Raw genomic sequence first — 22,470 nt, 5'->3', positions numbered from 1 at the left:
TTCCTACCTGCGACCACCCTGATCTAGGTACCCAGTTGATCCCTGATCTAAGCGCCTGCAGCAACACTGCGGAACCAACCTGGAATTTTGCACGGCGCAGGTTTTCCATGCGCAACGCCCGTCTATGACGTCCCCCAGCAGAGAGTCGACCAAGAGAAGAAAACATACCACGTCGTTCACGAACAGTGCCGCCAACCTCCTCTACCTAAGGTAAGCCCATTGGCAAAAGTTGCAACCGAGTGCTGCCCCTCCACCCCTCATCCTCAGCCACCCCGGGTCAGCCAAGTTAGCGGCCCCAGCATCCAGCCCAGGCCTGCTCCCCGCGACCTCGTCGCATCGACAATCATACAGACTCGCAACCGACGCAATTCGATCAATCCGCAAGTCGCGACAGAAGATCCACGATCGCCGGCTTTCTGAGCGCCAGAGAGCTCCCCTTCTGGATCCTGCACTTCCACAATACCCGACCTGAGTTTGGGAATGGGTAAGACGCCCTGTGAGGGTTGCGCCCCTGTGTCTTGAGACATCCGTCGACGAACAACTCCTCTCGCATCGCTGTTGGATCGGGGCTGGCCAGCGGCGCGAGGCCAGTCCGGGTGGAAGCGCAAGCATCGCGCCGCAACCTGGCCACCGAGCTCTCCCGCTCCTCTGGCGTCGAATCAAGTCCAGTGGCATATTAACTTGCCATGACCCGGCTTCCTGGGCAGCAAAAACGCTAACTGAGCTGTGTGTGTTCTCGGGACAGGCCCCTGACTTTTTTCCTTCGTCGAGACGCCCCGCCATCCGGCCTTGCCTTTCCCCACCGACCCCATCGACATCGCAATCGACAGGACGGCCACGCGCGCCCAAGCTCCGTCACCCGACCCTGTTTTGTGAACTGAGCTGTCGATTTCTCCTTCGCGCACAATGAACGGATCGCAACACGCGAACGACACGTTGGCGCAAAAGTCGCCGCAAGGCGCATCGACTCCGGCTGCGTCTGCCAACGGAAACTCGGCCATAAATAAAAAGAGGAAGAAGGACGGCTTGAAGCCTATCATCACCACAGAAGGTCCTGGGTACGTGCATTGCGCTTTCTGCCCTGCTGCGGCAAGGATCAATCGATGCCTTGTTTTTCCCTGCCCGGTTTCTAGAAGGCCCATTGCCTGCTTCGAGTCCCGCGTGTCTGGGTTCACCGGATCAGGTTCCCGTTCCTTCGACCTGGCAAACACATTGCGCAGCGCGTGCCGTCCCTCAGCGAGGTGGCGGGGTGCGACAGGCGGGCCATGGGACCCACGAATCCGCGAACCCATGGAGGGGAAAAAGCCCACTACCTCCGTACCCATGCGCTCACGCTGCGACATCACACAGCGCAGGCGCATGGGTATGGAGAATCCCCCAGCTCCAAAAGGCAAAGGGGGGGGGAAACGAGCCTGCAGATATTTTGGGCTTGTGTCTTGTGTGGCTCAAGGCTCGAGTGAGCCTGGGCGCTTTTCACCTTACACCATTAACCCCCCGAATCCTCCCCTCTCCTTACCGCTTCCCGACTCCTCCCGCAACCAGGGGGCCAAGATACATCGAACCTGTCGCTGCGACGTACCAAGCTGGCCAAACAAACCAAACCAAACCACCACCAAACTCCCCGTTTGTTTATTGACCCCCACTGCGATTGTGCAGCCAACATCCCGAGATGAAAACGATGTTGAAGTCAAGGTCTCCGCTTTTGCATGTTTTGAACCCCGAGTCGTGCATCCCACCGCTGCACTTGCTTGTGGTTTCGGGCCGCCGAAAGTTCGGCACCGTGCGCAAAGGCGCAGCCCGACCCAAACCCCGCCACTCGCTTGCCCCCATGACACGAGTCGTCCGGACATCGGGTGTCTGCCTCCTCGAGATTTTGGACTGCTGCAATGTCCAGGTTAGACAAACTGCTTACACATCGATTCCGATAGGGCCGCCCATCTCGCATCAGCCATGACACATTCACCGACCTCGCCGTCCTCACCAGAGGATGCCGCGGAGAATACCGCAGATGAGGAGGATTCTGAGGATTACTGCAAGGGAGGTTACCACCCGGTAACCATCGGGGAGAAGTTCAAGGACGGGAAGTACACAGTCGTGCGGAAGCTGGGTTGGGGCCACTTCTCGACGGTCTGGCTGTCAAGAGACAACGTATCGGGGAAACATGTCGCCCTCAAGGTCGTACGGTCGGCCGCCCACTACACCGAAACCGCCATAGACGAGATCAAGCTCCTCAACAAAATCGTCCAAGCCAACCCGAATCACCCTGGCCGGAAGCACGTCGTCAGTCTGTTGGATTCATTTGAGCACAAGGGCCCGAATGGCACCCACGTCTGCATGGTGTTCGAGGTGCTTGGGGAAAACCTGTTGGGACTGATCAAGAAGTGGAATCACAGAGGCATCCCGATGGCGCTCGTCAAACAAATCACAAAACAGGTGCTTCTGGGGTTGGATTATCTGCACCGGGAGTGCGGCATCATTCACACCGACTTGAAGCCCGAAAATGTGCTTATTGAGATTGGCGACGTCGAGCAGATTGTGAAGCGGGTGGTAAAGAGCGAAACCAACGACAAGGAGAATAATAGGAACGGCCGCCGGAGGCGGAGGACGCTCATCACAGGCAGCCAGCCGCTGCCTTCACCTTTAAACGCGAGCTTCAACGCCAACTCGCTATTCCCGTCTCCTGGCTCACACAGCCTGGGGCAGATGCTGCACGATGGTACGTTGATCTTTTTGTTGTCATTGTTTGTCTTTACTAACCAACCGGATTTGTAGCAGGTAACAAGTCGAAAGAGCCGTCGCCGAAACCGGATACGGGCAGCCCGGAGGAGAACCAGAAGCAGAGGGAAAAGACGGCCGACATCCTGACCAGAGAAGTCTCGGGGATCTCGCTGGACAAGGCTACTACACCGTCGAACACAGGGGAGAAGCGCAAGGCCGACGACATGCAGGCGTGCGATATCATCAGCGTCAAGATTGCCGACCTCGGTAACGCTTGCTGGGTCAACCACCACTTCACCAATGACATCCAAACACGCCAATACCGTTCCCCCGAGGTCATCCTCGGTGCCAAGTGGGGGGCGAGCACAGACGTATGGAGCATGGCAGCCATGGTACGCCCCCTTTCCCCCCCCCTCAGCCCGTTCACTCTACCCCCCTCCCATATCCCATCCCCATTGTACTAACAAACCCCTCTCCCCCCCTTCACAGGTCTTCGAGCTCATCACGGGCGACTACCTGTTCGACCCGCAGTCGGGCACCAAGTACGGCAAGGACGACGACCACATCGCGCAGATCATCGAGCTGATGGGGCCCTTCCCCAAGTCGCTGTGCCTGTCGGGCAAGTGGTCGCAGGAGATCTTCAACCGCAAGGGCGAGCTGCGCAACATCCACCGCCTGCGCCACTGGGCCCTGCCCGACGTCCTGCGCGAAAAGTACCACTTCAAGGACGACGAGCCCCGCCGCATCGCCGACTTCTTGACCCCCATGCTCGAGCTCATGCCCGAGAAGCGCGCCAATGCCGGGGGCATGGCGGGTCATGCCTGGCTGGAGGAGACCCCCGGGATGAAGGGCGTCAAGATTGATAAGGTGGAGGTTGGTAGTCGTGGGGAGGGTATAGAAGGCTGGGCGAGCGAGGTGCGGAAGCGTTGAGGGGGTGGCGTTGTTTGGAAGGGGGGGTTATGCGGGCTGGGTTGGGCTGGGTTGGGAGTTCTACCTGTCTGCGCTGCCGGCATGCCATGCTGTTCTTGGCTTGTCTGATTCTGGGTCTGGTCTGGTTTTTGGACTGGTCTGGTCTGGTCCAGCAGTTGGTTAGCGGGCTGAAGGGGACCGTCATTGTAACGAACGAACGGCCTGGCCGGGGGGCTTTCCCCTGTCCGGGTTACGTTTCGCTACCAATGCTCGTACCTTCTTGACCTCGGACCACGACCTGAGGGGGCGGCGATGCTGGCGGGGCGGATAGACGGAACGGGGGAATGGACGGACGAGGGCGAGCCTGGGTTTGTTGGTTTTTTTCCCTTCAACAACAACAACAACAGCAAAGTGTCTCTGCGTGCTGAGGGTATAAGCCTGCCTGTGCGCACAGTCAGTCTATGCAACGAATCTTCCATGTCTGTCTGTTCATTTTATAACAAGACTTGTTTGTTTATTTGCCTTGTCTTTTTTTTTTTCCCGTCTTGCGTCGCCGTTGCTGTTTTTATTCCATCGTTTAAACAACTGGATGCCTTTTTTTCTTGGTTGGGGTCTCTCTCTTCCTTCCTTTTGCAACGCCTAAAAAGATTCGTTCCGTGGTTCATATTACCTATTACCTAGATGATGTCTACATGATGACGACCGGTCCCTCTTGTATCTTAGCTAGCGGTGGACTCGTTGCAGCCACTGAGGTCCCTTCCCCCCTCATCACGACCGCTGTGTTGTGGGAGTTCTTTCCTTTTGGCTTCGGGGTCATGAAATATAAGGATAGATTATTTTGTTTTGGGATTTGTTGATAATGTTATTGTTATTGTGCGACTCGATCGTGTCGCCATCTCTCTCATTTGTGGTGTTGCATTGTCCCACCATTCTGTGTCGCCGTGTCGCCGTGGCACGGCATACTCGCATTGTTATTCGTGTGTATGTATGTACAAATTGCTGAGGGGTGCGTCTTGCTTACCAAAAGGGGGCGGTGACGAGAGGACCTTGTCATGTCGCCTACGTCTCTTATAATGCCTCACGGGCGCGATTGCTCATTCACTCGGCGGGCCTAGCTAGGGGCGCAGCGATCGAGGGTTGCAGAGCCTCCTTTGGGAGGACAACGTGACGTGTTCTAATTACTACAGCAGCTCCAAGACTCCTCCATATCCCATACATCGCGCCGCGTTTCCTCCCATAGCGACAGACACGCTAGCCATAGAAAATCAAGCCAAAGCCCGAGTCCAATTTGGGTAAAAGGGGGCGGTTCAGATCCCGCATTTGCTCCCCTCCGCCGTTTCCTATTGCAACCTCCCAGTACCATCCAACTAGTATCAGCTCTTCCGCTCACCCAACTAGCGCCGGCCACCCTTCCCCTTCTGCGTCATCTTACGGAACGCTTCCAGACCAGCGGCACCGACGGGACGGAACTCGGCCGGGCCCCGGGAAGCGTCGAACGTGCTGCGCGGAGCGATGGTGTAGCTGGCGGGGAGACCAGCCGGCTGGGCACGATTCGTGTTCTTGATCTCGGGTGCGAGCATGCGCTCGCGTTCCAGCTCGAAGCGCGTCTTTCCGCCTGCCGGTCGCTGGGTCAGTGTCATCTGCGAACCGGACGCGGCGGCTCCTTGGCGCTGGGCAAGTTTCGCGGCACTGTTGTTCGGTTAACAGGCGAACTAAAATGGCTACGAGGAAAACATACGCAAAATCGAAGTCGCGAGTCTCGATCTGTCGTTTCTTGTAGTCGTCTGTCCGCTTCAAGACCGGCCGACTCCATTCGCCGACCAGCCGTTCTGCTATCCGCTTGATGCTGGCCTCGGGACGCTTGCTGCGCGTGTAAAAGTAGACCACCTTGCCAATGCCACTGCTCAGGAGCACCTCGTTATTGATAGGCAGCCCCGCGAGAGCATTGAATATGTCACGTTGGATGTTGTATGCCGGCAAACTGCCGTCGTTAAGCGGCTCCAAAAAGTATTTGACGGATTGCAACAAGTTGGTTTCGGGGTCGAGAACGGAATCTTGTACGGCAGTTCGGTTGAGCAGGGCTGTAACTTGGGGAAGGAGCTTCAGCTTGTGTGTAGCAGCCATGCCCTTCTCGCGCGCTTCGTTATCCGCCACGCAAGCCTTTTCCATCGCCACTTTCAGGTGCGCAATCTGGTCGTCCACCGCATCTTCCAGATCCTAATTTTGTTAGCCAAGATTGATATCGTAGAGCGCGATTTTGGCGCCACATACAATTTCGTCCTTCTTGCGCCTCCGCTTCGAGGGGTTCTTCAAAGCGTTGTCCATCGCTCGGTGCAATGCCCGGCGGCGGCGTTCCTCGGGTGTGAGGTTTTCTTCGTTCTCTTCTTCTTCTTCCGGCGCTTCCTTTGTTGCCGCCCGTCGCTCGCCCGTAGCGCGTGCTTTCCGTGGCCGGCGCTCGCCCATTTCTGCGTCGCCAACTTCGTCGTCTGTCGCTCGCGACCTCTTTTTTGGCCTGCGTCCCTCTTTCGGTTTCTTCGATGCCTCGCCATCTGTCCGCTTCCGTTTCGCGGCTTTCAAGGTCATTGCGACATTCTCGTCAATCTCGACGGGCCTCTCTTCGAGGGCGGGATCGTAGTCCTCAAACTGGTCTTCGTCGATTTCGGAGAGGAGATCGGAATCCTTATCGGAAGCATTACCGTCATCACCATCGTGAATATCTGCGGAGTCATCACGGCGCTCAGCCGGCTCGGCTGATCCAGCCCGCGAGCCAGCTGGGGAGTTGGCTCCGGACATGGTTGTTTGATGTCGCGACTTGTTGTAGCTAATTGATCCCGTGGCGATAAAAGGGGCAGTTGATAAACGAGAGTAGCCGGGGAAAAAAACCGAGCCCGACTGTGGCCACTAGGAGCAAGTGGTGACTTTTTTTTTCGATGGTCGCGTTTGAACTTGGTAGGTGAAAGTTCCTTTCGAAGTTGAAAGTCGAGAACGCCTTGCTGCTGCCTTTCTTTGAGAACTCCCAGGATGCTGCTGCACACGGCGAATGGTCTGTGCATCGAATCCTCAGCCGCAGATTCTCCGGCGCAAGCCTAACGAACAAAAAAGCGGACAAGGTTGCAAGGATTATTTGGCTGTTCGCGCCACGGGTACCTTGGCGGAAGGGGTCCCACAATAGAGGTAAGTCTGTTAGGGTGGTAACATTCTGTTTGCGCAGGAAGACTTACCTAAGTAAGCCCCTTCAACGCAACGGGGAGATAGCCAAAACAGTAAGAGTGAGCTTCAACATAAAGTCAATTAGGCTACGATGGAAAGAACTATAACTTTAATCACATAAGAAAGTCGTGAAGGAAGTTGCAATATGAAGCGCAGGTAGAAACTGGCAGGTATGGTATAGGTGGGCCGGCTCTGTTAGTATTAGGTGGCTCTGGATGTGTGGGAATTTTCTGTTGTGTGGAAAACTCTCTATTGTGTGGAAAACTCTCTCCGTTGTGCGGAAAGTTCTCTGTTGTGCAGAAAACTCTCTGTTGTGCGGAAAACAGTTTTATTAGAATGTTCGTCCAAAATATTATGCTATAAGACTGTTGCTACCAGGAACAGGCTGTTCCAGCCGCCATCAGCCTGTTTGGCCGCCGCCAACAGTGAGACCCCCCTTCCGCCAAGGTAAAGTGGGGCCCTTCATTCTAGAAATTTGCCGCCGTGTTTACTTTGAGGGTGGTTGCCACCAACGACGCAGCTTGTCGCGCCTTCCACTGCTGCGCTTCGAAAAAAAGGGAGAAAACACGGTGGAACCCCGCGCCATCGAAACCCAGCTGCACCTCATCGGGTTCTCTTGACCAACGACAGATAACCAGCTCAGCTACTTTGCCCAACTCCGCCATGGATCGCCGAACGTACGAAGGCCCGATGGACTGGGAATACCAGTCGCAACCCCCCGTAGACCATTCGAGTCCATTTGCGAAATTCTCCCGAGGACCCTCAACATGTAAGTGTGTCACGCACATCCCCAGCACTTCTCCAGAGCGAGAGGTTACACCTTGGTGCATCTCCTTCTGGCCACCGCAATTCGACTCTCAGGATTCGATCTTGCAAGCTGGCCACATGGATACTAACGGACTCTCGTACATAGCAACGTTCAGCTCGCCGACGAAGCAGCGGTCATCAAACCCCAATCCCTTCGCATTAGCGGGCACCCCGAAGGGCTCACCTCTCAAACCGCAAGACCAACCACGCCCGCCACATGCATCCTTCTTCAACCCCCAACTGCCGCGCAAGCCATCAGCGCCGGCATTTCGGAATCCCGCTTTCACTACTCCGCAGAAACGGGTCGAAGAGCTAGCGTACCCCGAATATTCCGGTGCCGAATCCAGCCCCGCCCTCACCGACACTTCCGAAATGCCAGCGGATACCCCAGAATTTGAACGAGAGGACGACGTCGGGAAGCTGACCCTCACTCCGTCCGCCGGAAGGACACTGTTCAGCAAGACGTTGCTACGGAACCATGCGTCAGGTCGCGGGGAGATTACCCGGTCAAGCCGAGATAAAATTAGGAAGAGAAAGCGCCTACACGGCGACCGTGACGTCGGCAGCGGCCGGTCCCGCCTACCACACGATTCCGACGATTCCGATAGTGACTGGGAGGATGCGCTAGACCATGGCGCTAAACGGAGCAAGGACGGCAAGAAACCGAACCGGGGCTGGGTTAACAACTTCCTCTCCGCGGTTAGCGACCACCCGAGCGCACCGGCGATCCTATCCAAATGGCTCCAATTAGGTGTCAACGTCATCCTACTCAGCCTCGTTCTCTTTGGCATGTTCGCCATTTTCTCCCAGGTCCGGTCTGACCTCTCTCAGGCGGGCGAAAAAGCCCGGGTGGCCATCGTCAACGAGATGTCGGTGTGCACGGAGAACTACAGAAAGAACGGCTGTGCACCAAGATCAAGCAGGGCGCCTGCTCTCGACGGGCCCTGTAACGAGTGGGAGGCATGCATGAACCAGGATCCCTCGGCAATTATGCATGTCCAAATCTCGGCCAAGAATATTGCCGAGATCATGAATGAGTTTGTTGGCGTTCTGACTTTCAAGACTTGGGGTTTCATTCTCTCTCTTTTCCTAGTCGCCGTCGTCGCTAGCAATGTCGGCTTTGGGTTTCTCCGCGAATCTACGCTCACTTACGCGCCGAAGCCCGCAGAACCCCTGCATTCACCACCGGTGGTCCCCCCCATGCTGGGGTCAGCAGTCGCGCACAACCCCCAGCAGGCCTACATATGGGCTCCCCTCAGCCAGACGCCGCGGCATGTCCGGAAGAACTTCTTCGCCAACGATGCTACGGACTCGGAGGCATCGCCAGACATGAGGATGATCATGCCGCCTCAGACTCCGTCGGGAAGGAGGAGTCCGAGCAAGGGAGATAGGGGCCGGAGCCCCACGAAGGGCACTCGGGTACGGAGCCCGAGTAAGGGGTACTAGAGAGGTTGCAGGAGGGTGGTGGGTGATTGGGTCCTTGGGGTGCTTGGCTTTGTCGCCACCACTGTGTACTACGTTGTAAAACCGCATTTGGATTTCTTTTGTACGGGCCGGTTTGGGTCGGGAACATGACCACAGGGTGTTTTGGTTTGCAATCATGGCGATGGCCTGCGGTACTGCGGAAGCCTGGTAGATTTCGGATTAGGTCTTTTTCGTTTGTCCTTATTTACTCTGGCAGTTTCACCCTTGAGGTGGTTATTCGGTATCTCTTTTAATGTCTCTCATTCAATGGCGAACATCAGTTCAATTACGCCCCTCATCCGCGGCTCGACGCGGCCCTAACGGGATTGGCCAAAGTCCTACAACACCAATGTCTGATCCGAGGGCCCTTCCCTTATCTTCAAATTCCTGGTCGCTATGGTGTTCTGGAACGTTAGGGAACGCTGGGGGCCACAAGGGAGATGGACACAGCTGGGCCTTGGCACTCGTCCAATTCGCGCGGGCCAGGAGAAACAGTGGGGGATGGGAAGCTGAGGCGACAGCCTGACTCGACATCAGCAATTTTCAGCTGCCATGTCTATTTCATGTTGTTTGAGGGACAAGATAGTTAGTTAGAGGGAGTTGCCGATCTGACACGGTGGGATGGGCGACACTGAATAGGGAGGGAGTACGAAATGCATGCAAGAACGCCAAAGCACCGGGGTTTGTCTCCTGCCATAATGTATTATTTCGTACAACTCGATGACCGTTGGAAAAACCCTAAGTCGAAAGTGTCCGCTGTGTCAAGTCTTCGGGACCTCAAAACATTGAGGTCCTCGCAGAATGATATTCTCGAGTTCCCAGCTCCTCGACAGCAAATACAATACGCAGTACTTCGTACAGACAGAGAGTAAAAAAAACTTGGTAATTTCGTTCTGCCTTGGTTCTTCTCATATGCGCTTCAAGGGTATGGTTGCGGCCAGATTGGTGTTGCGAGTCGGAAGCAGCTTAGTGGCAGGGAATCGTTAGCTTCAAGTTCCTTGATGAGCCAGGCAACCTAGCCTTCTTCGTGCCAAGCTCATCGCCTGCCATGGAAGCTTCAACGCCTCTCAACGAAGTGGTTGGGCTTGCTTGAAGTTCTGGTCACGTTGAAGGAGACTAACGAAAAACAAAGCAGGTTGATGGCGCCGGGTTTTCCCTAAAATATCCGCGGCTAGGCGAGGATTTGGGTCGAATTTGGAAATTACCCCAGTTACAATTAACACATGGGGTTTGCCACAATCGGATGCTTAAAGTATGGCCCTAGCTCCAGTGCAGAACCGGGGCCGGCGCGCTTGAGCGGCTTGGGTGACACGGAAGCGGGGCGATAGAGTGTTTAAGCTGCAATGCAAATAAATTCGGACGAAGTATTCCTATCTTAACTTCCAAACCTGAATGATGTATTTTGCTTCCCTAGTTCGTTTCAGACCCGACTTAAGAAGACCCGCCGCCGCGCAAGGCAAGCTTTTATTAGCAAAGTCGGTATTGCCGTAGTCAACCCTTGATCGCGCCATGCTCCCGTCGTTCCAGTGAATTGGTTGTATCTGACAGCGTTGTGCATACGTCTTCCAGTTGCTAGGTTCGACGCCCACAGCTTCCTTCTCTGTCGCCCTCTTGTTTCCCCTTCTCGATTTTCTCGATTTTCGCCCGTCGTTTTGACCGCACTTCTCGATACGCCGCTAACTCCCCCTCTTGCCCTAGGCCAGACCCGAACCACACGTTCTGACCCCCCGGCGCGTGGCCCTTCTCGCTGTTCTTGACCATGCTAGTGGCCGTTGATCGACAGACCTATCGCGCCCGTTGTTCGGATGCCACCTGAGGCAGGGACGCACCAGGTGGACATAAAATATGGATCCCATGGAAGAGGACGGCCCGGGAGGAAACACACCACCGCCTGGCTCCACGTCGAGCGGGAACAATACAGCACTTTCCCCGGGCGCGTCAGTCGCTCCGACAGGATCAACCACGGTGCCGAATGCATCGAAGAGAAAGAGAGGTCTCGGCGTCGTGACAGCGAACGCCTGTAACGAGTGCCGCAAGAAACGCGCAAAGGTTGGTAAGCTAACTAAATTTCCGAACCCCCCCGCCATCCCCGGGCCAGCAGAAAAGATTTGAGACTCACAATTACTATCGCGCGTAGTGCGACGGACGTACACCTTGCGGCAGATGCCAGGGCCAGAAGGACGTTAAATGCGTCTATGAGATTCCCGTACGCCAATCGAAAGAGAACTTGCGGCACGAGATCGAGCAGCTCCGGCGCCAGCAGCGTAATAATGAGCAAGTTATTGCTGGCCTTGTCCGCCCAGACCTCTGGGAGGAGGTCCTCGCCCGGCTGCGCAGCGGCCAGAGCGTCGAATCGATATCGGACTGGCTTGGAGGGGCCATGCCTTCTGGGGGTGGCGCCCTACCTTCGATCAGTCGGCTGCTGAACCAAGGGAGCGCCGCTCCGCCCGGACGATCCGGCTACAGCCCTGCCGCGCCGAGCAGCTACGGACCGCTCCTGCCCGGCCCGAGCGGACTTAGCCCAATTCTCGGCCAGCAGCAACAGCAGCAACACCAACAGCAACACCAACCGCAACAACAACAGCAGCAGCAGCACGGCATCCGGTCCGACACGGATCATCATCAAAGTCCTTGGGGGGGCCACTTCTCCAGTCAGAGCAATCCGACACCGACTGGCTCTCATCCGGACACAGCGAACTGGAACCCGGAGGTTGTCAGAACCGCCCAGTCGCGAGTCGGGTCATGGGTCGAGAGTCAAGGAGACGATTCGCAGTCACAAAGAGGGCGCGGTTACGGGCATATCTTGCTCCCGGACGTCCCTGAAATGCAGGTTCCTCCGGGGACATGGACAACAATAACTAGTGATCCAGGGTTGGTGCAACATCTGCTGGCTCTCTATTTCTGCTGGGAGTATCCAACCTTCGCCTCGCTCAGCAAAGAGCATTTCCTCAAGGATTTCATGGAAGGCAGACCGCGGTTTTGCTCCTCCATCCTAGTCAATGCGTTGCTTGCTTTGGGGTGCCGGTTCTCGAGCCAACCGAACACACGATCTAATCCAGACGACCCGCACACGTCGGGGGACCACTTCTTCAAGGAGTGTCAGCGGTTGTATTACCAGGAACAAAATCATCACAAACTCACTACCATTCAGGCTCTAGGAATAATGTCGATAAGAGAGGCGAGCTGCGGTAGGGACTCGGAGAGCTGGTATTACGCCGGTCAGAGCATCCGGTTGGCCATCGAGATGGGTCTGCATCGACTACAGGACGATGGCAAGGACGATGATGAAAGCGCAGTCCAAGCGGCTACTTTTTGGGGGGCTTTCGCCCTAGACCAGTAAGTAACGTCAGAATTCCGGGTTCCGTGCTTCAAGGCTCTAACTGGTGGCTAGCGCATGGTCATTGGCAACCGGCTCGCTTCCCCAGTGCTCGTGTTTCCCTCGCCTCCCACCGAAGCCTGCGATAATAGATGACATCGAGGCATCGGTGTGGATTCCGTATACGGATGACGGTAAACACGCCCCTTTCCAGATGCCCCTCCTACCGGAACTGAGCGGGTCACCAGGCGCGCCACTCCAACGGTCCTGTGAGCAGCCGTCCAATGTACGCTCTGTGTATAAATGTTTCTGCGAACTCAGCGAACTTGTTCACCAGTCATTATACATCCTTCATTCGCCTGGACGGCCGCTCACAAGTCGAGATCTGCTTACGATTTACACGCAATACCTCAACTGGTACGACAAGATACCGGAAGTGCTACGGCTAGGCCACAACTTCACCCCGGCCGTCCTGTTTGCGCAGTACGTTTCCCAACGCCGCTAACCCTGTGCGGTGGAGGGCACCGTTGTCTCATCAAAGGTTGACCCGGAAGCTAACAGTGCGCGTAGTATGTACTATCACTTTGCTATACTCCTCCTATTTCGTCCCCTGATCAAACTCCGGATTATCGGATCCAGCATATCTCCGCGTGATGTCTGCTCACAGGCCGCCGATGCCATCACCGGTCTCTTGCGCTCGTATGCGCAGCTTTACACCCTGAGACGGACCCCATCGTTTGTCCCATATTTCGTACTCACATCATCGATCATGCATCTCGCCATAGCCGCGGCAGGTGCTAGCTCCCGGTCAGCCAAAAGCGGGGAGGCGGCGCAGAGCGGCCAGGGCACTCGAGGAGCAGCCGCGCTGAATCCCCACGTTATCGACGCCCTCAGTCGGGGCATCGCGGATCTCACCGAGATGGCGCCCTGTCATCATTTTGCAGAACAAGCACTCAACATCTTAACATTCTTAGCCAAAAAGTGGAACATCGACGTCGAGATCAAGACCACGATCGGCGACGAACCCCGCGAGGTGACATTAGCGGAAATAGACAAGTCCACGCGGCCAGTGACGACCAGCCTCAATTTGTTTGCCCCCAACTTCCTGGAGTCGGATTTCAACTCTACGTGGGGCAGTGGCACGACATCGGGGTTGGGCGTAGACTCGAGACCCGGCAGCAGGCCCACCCACGCCGCAGACCTGGCCGACGCGCTGGAGAACCCGTTGTTTTGGCCGTTCCCGATGCAGGGCCGTCCCATGCTGCCCACGGGGAAGGAGCTGAAGGAGGCTGGGTTCGAGTTGTTCTAACGACTTCGGACGGGCGAACGGCCATGGGCCAGGTAAACTGAAAAACGACATTCTCGTACGGTTTGGCTTCCTCGCGGGTGCCGAGCCCAGGGGCTGAGAGGATCAGTGAACGGAGGAAATATCAGGGGGGGGGGGGGCGGGTAGAGATGGCGAAATTGAGGGCTAGGGATTGGAAGTATCCATGGCAAGACATAGGCCTCCTTTGAAGAAGAGGACATTCATCAAATCAAGGCAACAATTGCAGTTCAGAAGAATTGCCGTCATTCTTGCGCACCATACACAGCATGCATGCGGACAGCGTCTGACTTGAGGGGACCGACCACCCCTCACTGTTTCCCCTCGATTCGATGACCATTAGGAAAATGACAAAACCATTTTTTGCTCGCCGCTCCTTTCCCGGGAGTAATACCAAATTCGTGATGGTCATCACCGTGGTTTCGGAGGGGGTCAGACTCGGGTAGTTTGAGCCTTTCGAGGAATCTGCTGACAGCTCGACTGCGCTCACAGGGGTGTTCCTCGGCAAAGCTTACCCTCCAACAAGTTTCTTGCACAGCAGCAAGCAAACAATCCCAATCCGTCCAGAACCCCGAGCCTCGAAATGGAGCTTGCCGTTGCAGGTTTGCGGAGCAAGATCCGTGATGGGTGTGTTCCCGCCTTACACGTACTTGCATGGAGAAAAAGGATTGCCTGATTCCCGGTCCTTAATCGAACGGTTTTAATCAGAGGGGACAGGCTCGAGACAAGAAACCAGGGAAAACCGATCGGGACCGAAGGCTGATCCTTGACCCCACACCTTGCGAGATCCGATCTTCTTTCAAACAACCCATTCCATGCCATCCTTGCTTTTCGCTGGCAAGAATGGAGGAGGGAGAACGGAGAACGGATGAACCAACAAGAGACGGGACGAGGGACCATCCCTGTCCTGATTTCAGCAGTTGGCGCAGTTGGCACCAGAAGAAGCAGCCAGCGCCGCAGCCCGCGAGCCATTTTCTTGTTAAAATTGAAATCCCCTCAGCCGCCGCTGCAGCAGCGCAGCGCAGCAGGCAGCGCGAGCAAACAAAACAACAACAGCAGCACCAGCACCAGCACCAGCCTCAACAAGCAACCCCCCCCCCCAAATCTCCCCTGGAGCGGCGCCTTGACGCGTGCTGATTGGGCGCCACGCTGCAAGGCGTGGGTGTTTCGAAACGCACTCGCCCAGCGGGGTTCCCAGGCAGTGTTTCAGGTGGGACAGGGGTGGAAATCGGTGCTGTGCCCAATCAGGCGGTGGGGTTCGGGGGTTGGGGGGGCCTTGGGCTTGGGGGGGGGGGGGGGGGTAAGGGCAGGGCAGGGCGAGCCGGGGACGGGGGGACGGGGAGAGAGAGAGGGAGAGAACGAGGGTGGTGGTTCGTGCGGGAGGGGAGGGTCGCAGACGATCTGCCGCACCCTGTCCTGGTCTGGTTTGGTTTGGTTTGGTTTGGTTTTGGTTTGGCTTGGTTGCTTGCTGCTGCCCGTCACTCACCCTGTGGCTCGTGGCGGGTATGGTGGGTTTGTGGTGGGTGGAGGCGCCTATCCATCGAGGTTGTCGAGGGTCGAGGATGGATGGTGGTTTCAAGGCAGGTTTTGTTGATGATCTCTCGGCGATTGTTGCTGCTGCTGCCAGGGGACGAAAATGGATGATGTGACGGGGATCAAAGAGAACAGGATTTCTTGCGTCGCTCGCACTCGTTAGCCGGTCCCCCTTCCTTTCCCTCACAATCAGTCAGCACTCCCCGGTTCCTCGGTGCCTCGCCCCCGACCCGCGCCGCCGCGCGCGCTCCATCCCCTGGAGGCCTTCCCCCCCCCTCCCCCCTTGTCCCATTTTTAAAGGGAGGGTTGCAGCCATCCTCGGGGCGCGTCGTATTATATTCCTGGCTTGTCTCCCACATGCGCGTGGCCTCGCTCGCCGCACCTGAACCTAGCATCTTTTTGTTTCCTTCTCCATTTTGACTCCTCGTGTTTTTGCAGTTGCACACGATGGAGAGCTAACTACGTCGGATTTTGCCGGGAGCAATCTATCTACCTACTCACCAACGACTTTCTTTTTTTTTGTCTCCCTTTTTCTTTAACCAGTGCTGCTCTATGCTGGGCTGAGCTGAGCTGAGCCTCGGGCCGCTCATTCTTTCACAATGGATCCTTTCCGCGATCCGCCCGCCGACAGCCTGGCCGCGGCCCGTCTTCATGTCCAGGCCTTGACCGACTGTGGATTGTCACGAGAAGCGCTGTTGCGCGCATTGTTGGAGAACTATGGTGATGATGGTAAGAAAACACGGTTTCATTTGCTGAGGAATTGGGGAGCAATTGAGTGATTGACAAGGTTCTAGGCAACGCTGCGATGGCAGGGATGGACACAAGCAGTCCGCAGCTGGCTGCGCAACAGGGACAGCAAGTTGTCCAGGAGAAACGCAGTCACCAAACTTTCCACAACACGCGACTTTCCGTGTCGACGACGAGTTCCAAGTCATCAGGGAGGGCGAGCGTCCTGTCCACGGCGACCTCGATGAGCTCGGTGTCATCCCAGGGAGGACTTGGGGGCGGCGTCCAGGAACTTTCGGCCACGCCGCTGTCCGCGCCGCCTGCGCCGCCCGTCAAAAGCAACAACCGGGGCAGCTCCAAACCGCAGGGCGCTTACTGGTGCACCTTCTGCGACGTCGCTTTTCAGCGCAAGTTTGACTGGAAGCGGCACGAGGATGAGTTTCACGAACGCTACAAGCGCTACCCCTGTCCCAACTGCAACCGCATCTTTTGGGGCGCGAATACCTTCAACCAACACCACAAAAACGCCCATGGGTGTACAACCTGCCCACATGCCGAGCGTGTGGTGAAGTACACGCAGAAGAAGACGGCATGGTATGTCCTCTCAAGTTTATCCCTCCCCTTTTTTTTTTCCTTTGCTCCATTTTCGCTATTTCCACTCTTTCCACTCTTTGTGCTCGCAGTCCGAGGGTCGTGCAGCCTACGCCGCGCATGGTGCGACCTCCGTAGACAAACCAGGCAAGCTGACCGTCCCCCAGGGCATGCGGCTTTTGCGGCGGGTTCCTTGCCAGTCGTGACCGCTACTTCGACCATATTGCCCGGCACTACGAGGATGGCTGCAACAAGTCACACTGGAACCACTCGCTCGTCATCTACGGCCTATTGCATCAGCCGACTATCAGCCAAGCTTGGAAAGACCTGGACTCGGAACTCTATGGCCATTTACCACGCAACCAGCAACCCATGCTAGAATGGGACGCCAAATCAACAGGCCACGCTCAGGGGTTCCTCGAGGGCGAAAGCCCAGGGAAGCTCCAAGATCTCCTCGAATTCTTCAGTGAGAGCCGCGACGACCCGAAATTCCTCGCCCGCCTCGCCCACGACTCGGCCACCATCCGGCTCCGAACCGAGGTCCAGCCGACCGTCGCACCTGTACCACCCCCTACCTCGTCAAGCTCGCGGCCCATCTCGGAGCCGCCGAAGCACAAAGCCGTAATGAAGTCATCCCCCTTAACGAAACACATGTCCACTCCCCAGCCGCCACCACCGCCACCACCCACAGCATACGACGACGAGCCGTTCCCGAAAAAGCAACGCAACATTGCGCCTCTTCCCTCGATGTTTCCTAAAAATAACCCCTTCTTTAGCCCACAACCACCACCCCCGACACAACATCAACAACCAGAACAACAACAACCCCTCCCACAACAACAACAACAACCACCTCAGGGGGTAATATCCCCCTACGGCCAGCCGATGATGAGCCCTGCCGGGACAGGCGGGTACTACGACCTGGCCGTGACGCACGTACACCCGCACATGCAATTGCTGTCCCAAATGACGCCGCAGCAGCAGCACCAGATCCAGCAGCAGCTCCAGCACCAGCAGCACCAACAACGTCTACACCAGCAGCAACAACAACAACAGCAGCAGCAGCAGCAACAGCCGCAGCAATCCCACCTGATGTCGCCGCCGATGAATGTCTATGATGACTGGAGCAGTTTGGCCGGGACCGTGGTGGATGAGTCGGTGTTTGCGAATGCTATGGCGATGGGCTGGCAGCAGCAGCAGCAGCAGCATCCGCAACAGCATCAGGCGGATATGGGGAGGGGACATCCCGGGACGGGGTGATTTGCCCCATATCAATTTCTTAGAGTCTGGGGAAAGATTAGGTGGGAGAGGAGGGAGCAGCAAATACTGCTTCCCTTGGGAGGGGATTTCTGGCCGGGGCGGTTCCGAGGGAAGAGGGGCAGGCAGGGTTTAGTCTAGCCGGTGTCTGGCTAGTGGTTAATGCCACCCTGACCCGGGCCGCCTGTCAGGAGTAAGGGTTACGTTCTTTTTACCGCAGTTTATGTGGTAATGTGTATATATATGTAAATGGTTGTAAAGAGGCGGGTCTGGGGCTCGGATGAGCACGGTATCATCCGGTGGGTGGGTTGGGCAGGGTGCACGAATACCATATCTTTTTGTCGCTTTCACCGGTAGTATCCAGGTTTAGATGGCACTTATAGCTAGTTACGCACCTGCGTTGCAAAGCAGGATCTTGGATGTTAAATCGAATTCTGGCCACCATTGTGGGGGGTTACGCGTGCAGTTCGGGATGAACCAGGCCATGAGCAACAAAATGCTAGCAACCATCACTCAAACAGCGAGCGTGGACCGCATCCCGCCACCACCCGTTCCATGATGGGCGTTTCCGCGGCGAGCAGAGAATTTGTCATCGAGGCGGCGGCGATGGGTTTCCCAATGAGGGCATGAACTAGGGCCAACCAGATGTTGGAAGATTCGAAGACGTCACCACGCAAGCCGATCAGCGTTTCTCCCGATCCGTCAGTCCGCTTTGCCTAATCTCGCAATTTAACCCCCAAGGCTCCCATCATAAAAACGACCAGAAAGCCTGCAGGGGCAGGCCGGCGGTGACAGTGGAACCTGAAACGAAACGGGGAACCTCAGGACGGGGCAGCACCCCTGAGTCTGAACCCTTGGGGGGGCCGATCGGCATGGCATGAGTGGATGAACCAAAACTCGGGGATGATAGGGCTGTGCCGATCCACACCCGGCTGAGCTTGGCCTGAATAAAGTCTTGGGCTTGGCTTCGAGCCCGGCCCGATACCTCAGGCATGATGCGTCTTGCCGGGTGCGGCTTGAGGAAGAGGAATGTTACCCTCGCGGTGTTGGGCTTGGCTCACCTGATACTTGGACAGCTGCTTGGTGCTGAGGCTCGGGCAGTGTGCTCGACGGTAATGGGCACACAGCTTGAGAGCTATGGTTGGAGGAAAGCTTCATTGTAGGAATAGTCTGGTACGAATAGGGACTCAGCTTGTTGGGGGCGAGCATGAAGCATGAGACTTGATGGTATATATAAGTAGCAACTTTCATCAGTAACACGTAGCAAGCCATAAGTTCCATCAATCATTCGACGTTTCTCCCATACTCCTAAGACCTAAAACCTTACCACCGGGCCCAACCAACTCTCTGGGACTCGTCTCTGAACCAGACATCGACTGAGCGGGCATTTCGTTGAGCATTGTAAAAACCGCAAAAGTGCGAGTAGTCAGTCAGATTGCCATCTATCAAAACCCCTTCCTAACCGTGTCCTATCAGATTACCGATTCTAGTCACCATGAACACAGCTAGTGCGCAGTCAAAAACCTCAGGTGTGCCGCCATATGCACCATCCACCATCAGCAGCGGATCAGCTCAGAGGCAGGCGTCATCCGGTCACTACTCTTTGAACCGTTGGATGAGGGAGGGCAAAGATGAACAGCCATGGAATCAGACCACCTTGTCTGGGGCTCGACCACTTTCAGGGACGCCTCACCAGGAAATGAATTCTGGAGCCAAAACATCCTAAAGAAGCCGGCTCATCTATTATGATAGGACAGGACTATTCAAACTCCAACCTCCACACATCCCCTAACCCGGAGTCTCCGCCAGACCGCCATACACAATAACAGCCTGCTCACCATCCTCGCCCGTCACCGCATCTGCCCCAACCCAACCCCTCGCAACAGAAACTAGAAACCAGCCCATCCCCCCTCACCACACAAAACCCCACACATCTCCCAACATTTTCTCAGCCCTCCCATGACCCAACACACTCGGATTCCGTTCCCCAAACAACACCACCAACCACCCCCCCCCTCCCCCTCCGTTCCCTGCTGCGCGGGGTAACCGCTGTGCAGGTAGAAGCTAGAGGGTGCTGCGGCTCTTGGGGGGTCAGGGCGTGGGAAAACTGGTGGCTGTCGGCTGGTGGCTGGTGACTGCAGTTGCAGTTGGGGGGTGGGGGGGGGGGGGGGGCGACTCCCAGTGGGAGGGTTGGTTAGGGTTGGTGAGGGGTTGGTGAAGGTGGGGGTGCAGCGCTAGAGAGTGCCGGGCGATGCTTCTCTGATGGGGGACGCGGAGGGCGGCCGCGGTTGAGGAGGAGGTGGAGGGTTTGCGGAGCGTGGTGGTGGCGGCGCTAATGCGGGGGGTGGAGGACGGGGGCTGGAGAGAGTGGTGGTGGGTTCTAAGGGGGAGGGGCTGTCTCGTGTTTGTTTGTTTCTTTGCTGTGGTGGTAATTTGTGGTATCTGACCATGGAACGTGGTATGGCAGTTATGGATGATAATAAATGGCTCATTGATAATAGGAGAAGTGCGATGTCCCCAGGACATTCAGGACAAACCCGTCCGAGAGATCTCGCCGTGATTTTACCTTCAGAGGGGCAGACCTCCTCACCCATACTGTGAGACAGCTCCCTATATGTAAGCTTCCGAGGTGATTCGATCGACCACCCTCTGCCTTTCCATCTGGCGTCCCTTGTTGCTGCCCAGTATTCTTGTGAGTGAGTCCAGATGGACCAGATGTCCTCTGCGGATATAGACGAAGAGAGTATATGTGGCCCATGCCGAAGTGACGGCCCCAACGGAGATGAGTGAGGGCCACTTGAACTGATTGGGGTGGGAAAAGACGATAGTCGTGGCGAAAGACAGGAGTTCAAAAGCGTTTTGCCATGCCGCTTCCACTGATGAAAATGCACCGCGGTTCTCGGCCTCGACCTCCTGCGCGGATCGTTAGTTTTGTGGAAGACACTACCCGCCGAGAGCTTGGTATCGACTCTTACCTCTTGAACGATGATTTGTACGCAAAGGTCAAACCCCCTTAGTCCTAGACGGCTGAGTATGGTGCCGCTCACGAGAGCGCTCGCCGAGACGACAGGGTCATCGTCGAAGATCCAAAACACTGTGATCCCGGCGACTAGCGTCGTAACTTGCCAGCCGCTGAGCCAAAGGCCAGCTCTCACGGGCCCAACTCGCCCCATGAGCCAAGGCGCCACCCACGTCGCCAATACCTCAAAGAATACACTCAGCGTTCTCGTGATACCGACTTGGTTGGAAGTATAGCCAGCCGAAAGCAGATAGGTCACCATCTGGCCTGCAAAGCTCAAGACCGTGAGGTAAAGAAGAGCACCCGCGATAGAAGCGAGAAAGGCGGGGTGACGGAAGTAGAAGTTGAAATCCCTAGCGGACTTGCTGAAGACGCCACGGGCGCGCCTCCATCTCTGTGCGAGCTGGCTTCGGCTCTCGCGCATCCGCGCTGGTTCGGCTTCTGTTGGTTCTCGTCGCGGTGCTACCTTGGCCTCCTGTAGTCTCGGGACCTCGTAGTAGGCCCGGGCAATAGCAAAGTACTCGAGGACGACGGACGTGACGTTCATGGCCAGGTTGACAGTGATAGCCACTTTGGTTGAGATGCCGTCAAGCAACGCAATGAAAAGGGGGCCAAAGAGATTGCAGAGCAAATCAATGCGCCGCATTTGTGCGTTCATGGTCATCAACGCAGCATGGTCTTGGTCTGCCACCACAACGACCTATCGATTCGATGAGCTAAAGGTCCAAGACGCTTGTATGGTCATTGGCCGACTCACCCAATCCTTCTCAACAGAGACTAGGTTCAGAATGGAGCACAGCTTCTCGATGCAGGCGAGGAAGGACAAAAGCACAAGCATGCCCGTTCTTCCGCCACGTCCGAGAGGCAGCCCGATGACGAGCATGTAAAAGATGGCGCAGGATGCCGCCACGGCAAGGCGCTGGAAGGCTCGAGGGAGATTAGCAACCTCTTATGAAAAGGGCCCTGAGAAGAGAGCGTTTACTAATGGACACCCGGACCACCTGAAGCCGGTTGCCCGTGTCGACATAGTGCCCGATGGCAGGGGCAAACAGAATGGCCGACATTCCGCGTGTCAGAGCGTACACGGACATGGGCAACAAGGTCCCAGGATAAACTGTTGCCAGGTACAGCACGGCGCCGAACTCAAACACGCGGGAATTCCATGTTGATAAGAAGTGCGACGTGTAGAGCCGGCGAGCAATCCGAGTTGATGCTTGGTCTCGAGATCCGATCGCATTATGGACTAGAGCGGTGCGCTCATCGATAGCCGGCTCTTCGTCTGGGGGGCGACTAAATGCCATGGTGAGAAATTGTTATGTATGTCAAGGGTGACAGATGGACGTTCAAATGTCGTTCAGCTGTGTGTAATGGTCTTGGCATGGGCCCCATTGGCAAAAAGGGGCCTAATTAGTTCCGGCGCTCTCATACTCAGTTCGCTGGGCTGGGATACCTCGTCTCTTCCCTTTTCGATATCCCCAAGCCGATACCAAAGACGGCATATCGGTCACTAGATCCTCGAAATACTCATATTCAGGATGCCGAAAACAAAATGTGCGTGCGGCGGCTCAAGATATGCGAGAGAATAAATTGTCCGCC

At 56.2% G+C, this 22,470-nt stretch overlaps 7 protein-coding genes across 7 annotated transcripts; 5 read left to right on the top strand and 2 right to left on the bottom strand.

Annotated features, from left to right (window-relative positions):
• The first annotated feature begins 727 nt into the window (after positions 1 to 727).
• F5144DRAFT_298893 (uncharacterized protein) lies at positions 728 to 2,188 on the top strand. Its single transcript, XM_066783865.1, has one exon. It carries the CDS (start codon positions 907 to 909, stop codon positions 1,897 to 1,899), a length of 993 nt encoding a protein of 330 aa, XP_066641576.1. The 5' UTR covers positions 728 to 906; the 3' UTR covers positions 1,900 to 2,188.
• F5144DRAFT_493577 (kinase-like domain-containing protein) lies at positions 1,951 to 3,648 on the top strand (the record flags this gene model as incomplete). Its single annotated transcript, XM_066785984.1, has 3 exons — positions 1,951 to 2,716; positions 2,773 to 3,110; positions 3,208 to 3,648. 3 exons carry the CDS (start codon positions 1,951 to 1,953, stop codon positions 3,646 to 3,648), a joined length of 1,545 nt encoding a protein of 514 aa, XP_066641575.1.
• Positions 3,649 to 4,734: 1,086 nt separating this feature from the next.
• F5144DRAFT_298821 (uncharacterized protein) lies at positions 4,735 to 6,685 on the bottom strand. Its single transcript, XM_066783864.1, has 3 exons — positions 5,899 to 6,685; positions 5,366 to 5,844; positions 4,735 to 5,316 (listed from the first exon to the last, which is right to left on the bottom strand). Exons 1-3 carry the CDS (start codon positions 6,418 to 6,420, stop codon positions 5,022 to 5,024), a joined length of 1,296 nt encoding a protein of 431 aa, XP_066641574.1. The 5' UTR covers positions 6,421 to 6,685; the 3' UTR covers positions 4,735 to 5,021.
• An 815-nt stretch (positions 6,686 to 7,500) lies between these two features.
• F5144DRAFT_493498 (Di-sulfide bridge nucleocytoplasmic transport domain-containing protein) lies at positions 7,501 to 9,090 on the top strand (the record flags this gene model as incomplete). The annotated part of the gene is made up of 2 exons (XM_066785978.1): positions 7,501 to 7,606; positions 7,751 to 9,090. 2 exons carry the CDS (start codon positions 7,501 to 7,503, stop codon positions 9,088 to 9,090), a joined length of 1,446 nt encoding a protein of 481 aa, XP_066641573.1.
• Positions 9,091 to 10,953: 1,863 nt separating this feature from the next.
• Positions 10,954 to 13,733, top strand: F5144DRAFT_594260 (fungal-specific transcription factor domain-containing protein; the record flags this gene model as incomplete). Its single annotated transcript, XM_066790560.1, has 4 exons — positions 10,954 to 11,157; positions 11,246 to 12,444; positions 12,500 to 12,907; positions 12,995 to 13,733. 4 exons carry the CDS (start codon positions 10,954 to 10,956, stop codon positions 13,731 to 13,733), a joined length of 2,550 nt encoding a protein of 849 aa, XP_066641572.1.
• A 2,147-nt stretch (positions 13,734 to 15,880) lies between these two features.
• On the top strand, positions 15,881 to 17,858 carry F5144DRAFT_604375 (uncharacterized protein; the record flags this gene model as incomplete). The annotated part of the gene is made up of 3 exons (XM_066791338.1): positions 15,881 to 16,010; positions 16,076 to 16,601; positions 16,766 to 17,858. 3 exons carry the CDS (start codon positions 15,881 to 15,883, stop codon positions 17,856 to 17,858), a joined length of 1,749 nt encoding a protein of 582 aa, XP_066641571.1.
• Positions 17,859 to 20,030: 2,172 nt separating this feature from the next.
• F5144DRAFT_578192 (Ferroporti-1) lies at positions 20,031 to 22,187 on the bottom strand. The gene is made up of 4 exons (XM_066789254.1): positions 21,857 to 22,187; positions 21,632 to 21,801; positions 20,831 to 21,574; positions 20,031 to 20,768 (listed from the first exon to the last, which is right to left on the bottom strand). The coding sequence occupies exons 1-4, from the start codon at positions 22,173 to 22,175 to the stop codon at positions 20,466 to 20,468; spliced, it is 1,536 nt and encodes a 511-aa protein (XP_066641570.1). The 5' UTR covers positions 22,176 to 22,187; the 3' UTR covers positions 20,031 to 20,465.
• Positions 22,188 to 22,470: the final 283 nt, after the last annotated feature.

This window comes from Chaetomium tenue, assembly GCF_020726465.1.
Source record: "Chaetomium tenue strain MPI-SDFR-AT-0079 chromosome Unknown F5144scaffold_5, whole genome shotgun sequence".
NCBI lineage: Eukaryota > Fungi > Ascomycota > Sordariomycetes > Sordariales > Chaetomiaceae > Chaetomium > Chaetomium tenue.
Note: the sequence above shows the minus strand (reverse complement) of the source record. Positions and strands in the feature narration are given on the sequence as shown.